Below are 10,412 nucleotides of genomic sequence, written 5' to 3'. Positions count from 1 at the left end.
GTCAGCAGAAGTAGCCTGCAGTACTGCACTCTAACCACTGCGCCATCTTAGCATTCCGGAAGCATTTCTTTTAAAAAATGGGGAGGGGCTTCGCTGGTTGAAAGGTAGCCCAGCCAGGTATGGACAGGAGCTTTTCACCTGGATGGAGTAGTTTGCCAAGACTGGATTCCTAACATCCAGTGGGCTACCTGAACCTTCTCCTTCAGCACCTGGAGACACCCTCCTCGCTGATTTTGGCTCTGTGACATGTGGGAAGTTACATCAAGGATCCTTCCGATGAGTAAAGTGAGGTTTTACGTGCATTCAGAAGTGTTGCTCAACACCTTCTGAATACCCTGGTTTGCTTGTAGCCCAGCTGCCCGTGGAGCAAAGGGAGGTTTGCAGGAGCCCAAAGGTATTGTCCCATAACTGTGCTTAGGAGATTGCTGATGGTTTTAAGTAGAGATGGGCTATAGATGGTTGGCACGATTCAACTAGCAAGTTGCAAGTTCCAGAATAAACCTCTTGAATTAACTTGGATCAGTTGTCTATCCTGTTCTGGAGAAATGCACTGTTGTGGCCCACCAGTGGCCAACGGAAGCTGGAAGCAGATTCGGACAGTGAGGAGGGTTGGGGAGGAACCTGGGCCAGTCCTGGAGTCTGGGGAAGGCTCCGATGAGGGCTCTGTGTCGGAGGCAGAGAGGGGGCCAGGGCCATCTGACAGTTATCAGCTGCCTCCAGAGTCAGACATCAGTGAGGCAGAAGAACAGCTGGAGCCTGTTCCCAGTGTGCGCATGGACAGAGTTGCCAGATGAGGGGAACAGCTAAAGAACGGGTCGACTTGGGAGTAAAGTCACAGGTGAACAGTGAATGGCCCCTCCCATAGGAAATAAAAGAGGAGCGAAAGGGGAGGGGGGGCTTTTGCAGGAAACAATTAGTTCATTCGGTCGTTAGATTCATTCCAGGAGTGTGAAGATCTGTCCGTGAATCTCAGAGACTCTGTGCCAAGCCTTTCCTTGCACAGCTCCTCATTTGGAAGATATTGACATGGCAGCTTTCCAAGATAGATAAGGTCTGTAGTCATAAATACTCCTTTGAAAGACTGTTTGCCAGGCCTTTGCTGAATGTGAATGAGAGGAAGTCACATTTGTTTAATAAAAGGGGTTTTGTCGGGACCAGGAATCTGCTTCCTGCTTTTTGAGGAAGCCTCGGTCAGAACAAAATTTTCAAACATCGTTGTGGGTTTCTCTTTTCCTTAACCATGCATTTTTACTTCCTTTTAGTTTCACGCTGAGGAACCAAATGTCTTTTTTTTTCCGATGCTAAACCTCCCCTCTTAAAACAGAAATTGCCCGCTCAACATCCTTTGTTTTATTTTTTGCCTCGCTGTTTGCAGAAAAGACCCCGCAGAAAAATTGCACGGGATTCAACACCAGCCAGGCCTTCGGTCCGGCCTCTGCTTTTAAGAACGTTCTCAGAAACGTCTAATGTATCGTAACAGGTATTCCCCCCCGTTCCCCCAAGCGGGGACTCTGAACGGCATGGAAATGACCCCGTGATTCCTGGAATCTGTTGAATTCTCCAGGACGATTCCAGATGTGATTCTTTAACCTCAGCGCTCGGGACATTCTCTTAGCCCAGCAGAACACAAGCATACCGCCTTGCCCTAATTTTGTAATAGAAAAATTTAAAATGGGAAGGGCTCCATCTTCATACGGGCTTGTATGGCACGATGGAGATTGGCGTCAAAATGTGCACTGAGTTTTTGCCACCCCTGGCGGGGGGTCACATCAAAGGGGGTTTATTGGCTTCAGAAGCGTGGATGTGTTCTGCTCACGGCTCAGAAGTTCGAGGGACGTGATTGTCCCCTTTCGGCTGTAGGTCAAATTTTTGATGTTTATCCTTCTGCGCCAGTTCCTCAACCCTCCTCCTCCTCTAGTCCTTTCGATGCCAGCTGACCACGCTCACGTGGTGTTTCCAAAGTTTTGCCATCTCTAATCAAAATTAATCAAAGTGATCAAGGCCATTAAATCAAGGTGCAGCAAAGATGATTAAGGGACTGAGGGCTAAAACATACAAAGAATGGTTGCAGGAATCGGGTATGTCTAATGAAGAGAAGGACTAGGGGTGACGTGATAGCATCCTTCCAGTATTTCAGGGGCTGCCCCAAAGAAGAGGGAGTCAAGCTATTCCCCAAAGCACCTGAGGGTAGAACAAGAAGCAATGGGTGGAAACTAATCCAGGAGAGAAGCAATCTTTCTGACAGTGAGGACAATTAATCAGTGCAACAATTTGCCTCCAGAGGTTGTGAATTCTCCAACATTGGAAGTTTTTAAGAAGAGGCAGGACAACCATTTCTTTGAAATGGTGTAGGATTTTGTGCTTGAGCAGGAGTTGGACTAGAAGACCTCCAAGGTCCCTTCCAACTCTGTTCTTCTGTCTTTTACTTTTGAAGGAAGGGGTTCAAGCTGACATCCACTTTGGAAAATACAGTTTGACTTTCTTGGTCCTTCCGTGCCTGTAGCTGCTTTTTGCAAAATTGTGACGATCTTATGCCAGGCAATCTGCGCTCTTGAGGATAGAGGTGAAAAATTCCATTAGGAATCGTTTTGGACCAAGTGGTGAAAAATGTTTACCACAGGGCAGAAGTAGATGATAACTATCTGAGTTTTGGGCATCTATGATGCTGCTGTGTTGGAGCTAAATTCCACAACCCATTTCTTTTTTTCCTCCCATCAGAAATAAGTAGGTCCATCTGATGGGTCGCCCTTTCCAAATTCAGAGAAGGTGTCAATTTGAGGGAGGAAGAAATAGTGAGGAATCAACCTTCCCAAACTCAAAGGCATCCCAATGGTTTTAACAAAACAATGCAGGGTTTAGATTTGTGTCCAACTTAAAGTCTGTCAAGCTAAAGGGAGGTGCCGTGGCCTAGAGGCAAAGCTCTCACCTCATAATCAGAAGGCTGTGAGTTCAATCCTAGGTACAGGCTGATATTTCTCTATCTCTGGGCACAATGAGAATATATTTGCTGAAAAAATAACTCCACATTGGTGACAGGGTGAGCATCCGGCCCGTAAATCCTCAGCTCCATTCAGTTGCTGAGACATCCACCCCACAAGGGATTTTGGGGGTCATACAAAGAAGATGATGACAGCCAAGCTAAAGATGAGCATTTCAACAATAGCTATCATTAATTGATTTTAGCTTTGTCCTCCAAGGAGATGATCAATTTGTCTGAATCCTCTTGGGGGACACTTACCGGTCTACCTTAAAAGGAGCTAAATATAAATTGGTTTGATTGCCTGCTGGTAGCTTATATAGAAATGAAATTGGGGTGGGGGGGAAATGCTTGATCTCTATTTTTCATTTCACATGCATTGCCTTAATCTAGAGTTTGTTCCGAATTAATTACTTTCACGTAATTAAGAGAAAAAGAATGCCAAAGCTGTGACATTGCATTGCAACTGCCCATGTTTTTCTTAGTAGATACGAACGGGGCATCTCACGCCTTAAAGATTTCCAGCTGACACATTCGAGTTACATGATCTTTCCAAAAGGAGGAGGAGAAGAAGAAGAAGCTATATAAATTGTTCAACTCCTGTTCCTCCTCTGGATTAAGGTTAAATAAATAAAATGTTGGCAGAGGCGAGGAACTTGATGAAATCCAGGCTGTTATTGCTTTTGAGTGTGGCATGAAACAGGCTGCCTAACTTTCTTATTTTGTTATTATATATATTGAATTCAATGATACAGAAAAGTTGTGTCTCTTCTGAACAACTAAACAAACCATCAAGCATCTCTGAATCATGGTTACCTGCATCTGAGGTGGCTCAGTTTTCCTTCCTTCCTTCCTTCCTTCCTTCCTTCCTTCCTTCCTTCCTTCCTTCCTTCCTTCCTCCCTCCCTCCCTCCCTCCCTCCCTCCCTTTCTTCCTTTCCGCCTTCCTTCCTCTTCTCCCTCTCTCCTCTTCCTCTTCTCCCTCCCTCCCTCCCTTTATCTTCTCCCTTCCTTCCTCCTCTCCCTCCCTTCCTTTCTCTTTCTCTCTTCCTTCCTTTCCTTCCTTTCCTTCTTTCTTTCCTTCTTTCTAAGTAACTTTAGCTGCTTCAGTTTAAAACTGTTGTAGATCTTGGCATCAGACATGGTAAAAAGTTTTGCTACTTGAGAAATTTCTACAGCCTTGCTCTGTTTTTCCAATTCCTGCTTTCAGCTCATTTTGTCATCCTTTAGTATAAGTCTCCTCTCCCCACCCCCCACCCCCTGTCTATGAATTCCTCCTGGAGATGATGCTGTATTTTATTTTCTGGCAAACGTGATTATTTATTTATTAATGCATCCACCTTTGGCACAAACAATGCAATTCCTAGAAATAGGAATGTTTTCACATTAAGCCTAGTGTTTCTCGGATTTCCGATGTTATATAACTCTCTGCGAAAAATTAATGAGAAAATTAATGCTTCTATTTTTATAGTATAACTTAGAAAAGTTTACAGCTGTTTAGTTCCTCAAACCTCTGAACAGCCTTGCCCAGAAGTTAAAAAATCTCCACGCTCATTCGATTAAAAGCCCAAAGATGGGTTTTTCTTTCATGGAAAATAGTGTTTTTGGCATTCTTTTCTGCCCTCTTCTTTGGAAATTGCAATGTTCTTTTTCTCCTGAAGTCTTAGAAATCTAATTATATGCATTGACTGCAACTCGAATAACTGATCATTTTGTGTGTCTTTGCAAACCGCGGTGACAGCAACTATAGCAAGTGATGTGGCTAAACGGTTCTCTTCCCCTCTCTTTTGTGTTGGTGTGTGTGTGTGTATGTGTGTCTGTGTGTTTGTTTTGAACAGCCCATCCCTTCGGAGTTACCAATGCTGGTGTCATACAAGCAGCTAGAGAAGGGCCATTCCGCCGAAGTGAAACCCACAGAGACCCTCACTCACTTGGCTGGCCAACATCTCAGGATATTTCAAATGCAACAATTTTAATTCTGCTTTTTTTGGGGGGGATGATGCACCCCAAAAGGAAGATGCCATTTAAAAGAAAGAAAAAAGGATCCATGGGTTTGGCTTTTTTTGGACTTTTTAAAAACCAGTGCGAAATCTGGAAGATTTGGAGTTGATCTCCCTCTCTCTCTCTCCCACCTCCATCCTCATCATAATGCCAGCCCTGAGCCCCCCCCCCCCAAACTGGCCGTTTGGATCGTGAAAAACCGAGCGAGATTTGGGACTCTTGAAAGGAAGGACGCAGCATCTTCTGCTTTGCGATGGGTTGTCGGGCGAGGGGTGGGGGAATGAAAAGACAGTTTCCCAGCTGTGGGCTTTCCCTTCTGAACTAGTAAAAGAGCACAGATTTTAATTCTCACTTCGCAAGCGTCGAATCAGATGAGGTCTCTCGTCTAGCCTGCTTCCTCGCAGCCCTGCAGCGATTCCATTCTTCTACCAACAAATTGGGTCATGAAGTGCTACATCATCTCTTTTTTTTCCCTCCACTTCTTCCTCACCAACTTTGATTAAGGAAATGGGGATGGACTTTCTCCGCAAGACACCAACGCGGATGTAACAAAAGCCACTTCTTTTTTTTAATACAAACACACCCCATGGGGAAAACTCAGAAAGCTGATGAGATGCACCCCAAGTTCTCCTCTTTCGAAATGCAATCCGTTTTCTTCCCTCTGGCTTGGAAGCTTTCACACCGTCCAAAGTCAAGGCCCATTTAATTTCAAAAGAGTCAAAAGTGCCTGGGCTTCAACCCTCTTTCCCCCCCCACTGGACCATCCTGGTTTTGTGGAACGCTGGAAGAACTTTGGCTGTAGGACATCGTGAGTGCCAGATGTGGCCAGTGGTAGATGGCTGAGTGGGCTTGTCATCTTTTGCCGTGCAAATTCTGCTCCCGTCTAAAACCTACGGGAAGTTCCAATGGGAGGTAAGATATATATCTCCGTTGGGGCCTACTGGTTGACTACCACCAAGCCTAAAAATATATATATATTATTATTGTCTTGCATACAAAAGGGAAGAACTAATACTTCAAGCAATACATTCTGGATGTGTTAGCACATTGCTTTGCAAAGCATCTGGGATTCTCAAACTTCCACGTTTTGTCACCGTTTAGCGTGAAAACCAAAACATCGACGGAGGCCAGGTTCCTAGAAGCACCCCGTTTTTCTAAGACTTTGCTCAGGAAGGAAGAATCGGGTGAGTAGCTGGTCACCCACATGGGACAATATGAGTTGTGTTAGACCCAAGCAACTCTGGTTTTGCTTGGAACTCCCTGGATTTCTCTCTTTATCCCCCTTAATCTCCGTTCATTCGTCCACCTTAATCTTTGGATTAGAGTGTCCGCCTGTTTCCTCTGGCCCATTTTGGGCTGTTTAATCAAGAACAGCACGGAAAAACTTTTTCTGCCACATCCAGCAAGCCATCTCTACACATCCTTCGAAGGTGTCCTATAAAACCTTTTGGCACATATAAAACAACAACAACAACATCGAAACTTGCATGAACAGAGCAGCAAAGCATGTATCCACGGGCAAATTGGCAGAATCCTTTGCAGCATGAAAAAAACAACACCCTCCTCCTGATACTTTGATGGCACGTGGAATTTCCTCCAAAGTGTTTGTGGCCACGAGAGCCATGATGGAGGAAGATCTAAGTTGGAATCTCGAAGGAGGATGGAAGCTTGGATGTGTAGATGCGGTTCTCCCCCTGCAAAGCAAGGCTGAGGAGATACTCAAAAGTGTGTTGATAGTAGGGCATAGAGAGAGGAAAGTCTGTGTAGCTGTGGAGAACAAGGCATGCAATAAGGTACTACGAGTGCCTTTTAACGCACGTGCTTATTGTTGAGAGGGAGACAAAATGGGCAAAACACACCCACCCATTATCACCCAAGAGCAATCTCATTTTAAGCGTGCCGCTGAGAAATAAGCTGCATTTTTTTTTACAACTTTGCAAAAGGCTATCAAGCTAAGAACAACCTGTTGTCTTATTTTTTAATTTTTCTTTTTTGCAAAGGAATAATGGAGACCTGGACCTGAGTCCTTAAAATAGCTCTTTAAAAAAAGGGGAAAAGCTTGCAGGATGTCAGCTAACCACATTTTCCCCCCCAACTTAAAAAGAAAAAAAAACCCCTTAGTCTTGATGTTTACATGATTCCCCGATAACCCAAAACCCACTCCTGCATCCAGTTTTAATTGGGGAACAGGAGGGAAGGGTGTGTTTTTTAAAAAATAAAAATAAAAATAAATAAATAACGGCAACCATAATACTTGGGGAGTTTGAGAATTAGTTTTTCGTTCAAAGGAAACCAGGAAAATAGCTCATTCTGTTTCCATTGTGGTGGTCTCCCTATCCAAATAGAGCTGTGTTAAAAATAAGAGGCATTTTTCCTTTTTTTTTGCCATGTGACAAAAATATATATGCAATTCTATAGTTTTTAAAACCACCACCTCTGCATAAGAACCCGCCCATCTCTTCTGGTCCATCTAAAATTTTGATGTTCACTGCTAAAAGGAACAGCATGGCAAAAATAATAATCATTCCGCCGCCCCTCATTGTTTTTAAATAAAATAGGATAGCCGGTTTCAACCAAAGCTTGCAATTCATCCAGATAACAAACCATGGTTAATATTGGGTGGTGTCATGGGGTGAAGATGCTCCTTCTGAACCTGGCACAATCGGGGGACAATTCTGTCCCCTCCAATTTGGATTGCACTGACCTTTCGGCCCCCGACTTCAATAATGAAGCTTGCTTTGGGTGCGAATCCCGCTCTTCTATGCCGGTTGGCCGGTTAACTGAAGATTGTATATCTTGGTGAGCTAAAATAACCATAAATTCAGTGCCTCTCTAGGCTCAAGAGACTAGTTCTCAGTTTGATAGTATTCATCCGACAAAACCAGCAATGGATCTTTGCAAACTAGAAAGCAGAAGGAAGAATTGTATAAATATACATATATGTGTATATATGTATATAAGAAAGAGGATGTGTAAATATGGAACAGTCAGAAATGGGGTGTAAACATTCTATAAAGATTTTAAGGTGCATTTTTTCAGCTTGCCAAAAAGAAAAAAACCCCGAACCTCGGACTATGTTAATCACTACAACTGTGATTTTGTATCTTCATGTTGCTTTATACAATAATCGTGGAATGTTAAATTTTATGAATGCAATCGGCTCTTTTTTCATTACGATTTTTTTTTCCAGTTTTCTTTTGAAATGATCAATAAACTTTGGTATGTTCTGATGATGGGTTTGAAACCACCTCTGTCACCTGGGATGAACTTGGGTTTGAGGGGGGTGTTGTGGGTAAACACTGTTGTATTCACGGTAAGTGTGAAGTCAGAGGTGCGAAGCTGCAGGTGTGAAGTCATCCGTGTGAACTTAAGAGAACCATCCAGACAGATGTGGAAATATCGACCTGCCTGTTTGATGGGCAGTCAACTTCACTTCAAATTAAGGATGCACTACAAAACATGTGATGGAGTAAGCAAACACATGTTTGCAAACCTCTCTTAAAAGTTTGCTAGCTTTTGAGGGACATGAAGGAGGGACATCCAGAGGAATCGATTAGCCCATATTGGAATAAAAGCAAATTGATTTTGATTTCTCCTTTGCATTATTTAGAGCAGGGTTTTTCAAAACTGGGTGATTTTTAAGGTCAGTGGATTTTGACTACCACAATTCCAGTAGTAACTGTGAGAGGGATCTTGGAGTCCTAGTGGACAACCATTTAAATAGGAGCCAGCCGTGTGCAGCAGCTGCCAAAAAAGCCAACACAGTTCTAGGCTGCATCAACAGAGGGAGAGAATCAAGATCACGTGAAGGGTTAATACCACTTTATAAGGCCACACTTGGAATCCTGCATTCAGTTTTGGTCTCCACGATGTAGAAAAGATGTGGAGACTCTGGAAAGAGTGCAGAGAAGAGCAAGAAAGGATTAGGGGATTGGAGGCTAAAAGATATGAAGAACAGTTGCAGGAACTGGGTATGTCTGGTTTAATGAAAAGAAGGACCAGGGGAGACATGATAGCAGCCTTCCAATATCTCAGGGGTTGCCACAAAGAAGAAGGAGTCAGACTATTCTCCAAGGCACCTGAGGGTAGAACAAGAAACAATGGGTGGAAACTAATCAAGGAGAGAAGCAACCTAGAACTGAGGAGAAATTTCCTGGCAGTTAGAACAATCAGAAGTTGTGAATGTTCCAACATTGGAAGTTTTTAAGAAGATGTTGGATAACCATTTGTCTGAATGTCTGTCAGGTCTACTGCTCAAGCAGGGGGTTGGACTAGAAGACCTCTAAGGTCCCTTCCAACTCTTGTTATTCTAATTCTCCAGCCAGCATACACCCCCAAAGTAGCCCTCCACTAGGTTTTAAAAGTGGCTGGGATTGAAAAACAGAAGATTTTTATTTCGGATTTTGGCTTACCAAATTTAAATGCAAAAAAGGTTTCGAGAATCCCTAGAAATCCGGGAATCCTGGGAAACGCAAGAGATTATACTGCAGTAAAATCTTTATTCAACGCCACCCAGCAATTGCGTTAGTCCTTCTCATACCGATAATCCTTGACTTACAACCGTTCATTCAGTGACGCTTCAAAGTTAGAACGGCACCGAAAAAAAGTGACTTATGACTGTTTTTCACACTTAACGACCACTGCAGCATCCTCACAGTCACATGTTCAACATTCCAAGGCTGGCCAGTTGCCAAGAGTTGGAATGTTGATCCCCTTTTGCGACCACCTGACCAGCCAAGTTCATGGGAAAACCAGTCTCACTTAACGACCGTGTTACTAATTTAACAACTGCAGAGATTCACTTAACAACGGAGCAGAGGCAGGTTGCTCCCAATTGGGCCTGGTTTGGCCGAACTTGTAGTGGTGGCGGTGGGAGGCTCCGCCCACCTGCTACTGCACATACGTGTGCAAGCATGAGCAAACCAGTAGTAAGCCGGTTAGCAAACCACCACTGCAAACTGAGGCAAGAATGGTCATAAAGTGAGACAAAACTCAATGTCTCACTCAGCAACAGAAATTTTGGACTCAATTGTGGTCATAAGGCGAGGACTCCTTGTATTCCATAGAGTCACATAAAGTGGAGGGGATTTGTAACATTTGTGGTGATTTCTTATTTTTTGGGGGGGGCATAGATTTGAGCTGAGACCCCACCAGACTGGGGAATTCTGGGAGTTGAAGTCCAGCCCTCTTAAAGGGGCCAAGGTTGTGAAACTGGCTTTGGAAACACCTGCGCTGTTGGCCTCGCAGCTCTTCCAGGAAAGCGTTTATCCCAAGGCATCCCAGCGAGTGCTTCCAGATGTTGCTGGGACTACACTTCCCAGAATCCCCAACGGCCAGCCCAGCTTCCAAGGGTGACCGCCTGCAGCACCGGCCCTCTCTGGAGAGCGCCCAGTTGGGGAAGGGCTGAGCGGTCCAGTCCAACCAGTCCGACGACGC

At 44.2% G+C, this 10,412-nt stretch overlaps 1 protein-coding gene across 4 annotated transcripts in view; it reads left to right on the top strand.

Annotated features, from left to right (window-relative positions):
• ATP11C (ATPase phospholipid transporting 11C (ATP11C blood group)) overlaps positions 1 to 5,120 on the top strand; it is a 77,518-nt gene extending 72,398 nt beyond the window's left edge. For 2 of the 4 annotated variants that reach the window (XM_087727312.1, XM_087727311.1), the window contains exon 29: positions 4,814 to 5,120. In XM_087727312.1, the coding sequence (XP_087583438.1) occupies positions 4,814 to 4,951 (138 nt within the window). In that variant the 3' untranslated portion in view covers positions 4,952 to 5,120. Of the gene's footprint in view, positions 1 to 1,375; positions 1,481 to 4,813 lie in introns of all 4 variants that reach the window. The other 2 variants (XM_087727313.1, XM_087727315.1) reach the window with 2 other exon arrangements.
• Positions 5,121 to 10,412: the final 5,292 nt, after the last annotated feature.

The sequence above is a fragment of the Thamnophis sirtalis genome, unplaced genomic scaffold, assembly GCF_051295495.1.
Source record: "Thamnophis sirtalis isolate CommonGarterSnake01/CBP01778 unplaced genomic scaffold, rThaSir2_p1.2 scaffold_13, whole genome shotgun sequence".
NCBI classification, from domain to species: Eukaryota; Metazoa; Chordata; class Lepidosauria; order Squamata; family Natricidae; genus Thamnophis; species Thamnophis sirtalis.
This window is presented reverse-complemented; position numbering and strand designations above follow the sequence as displayed.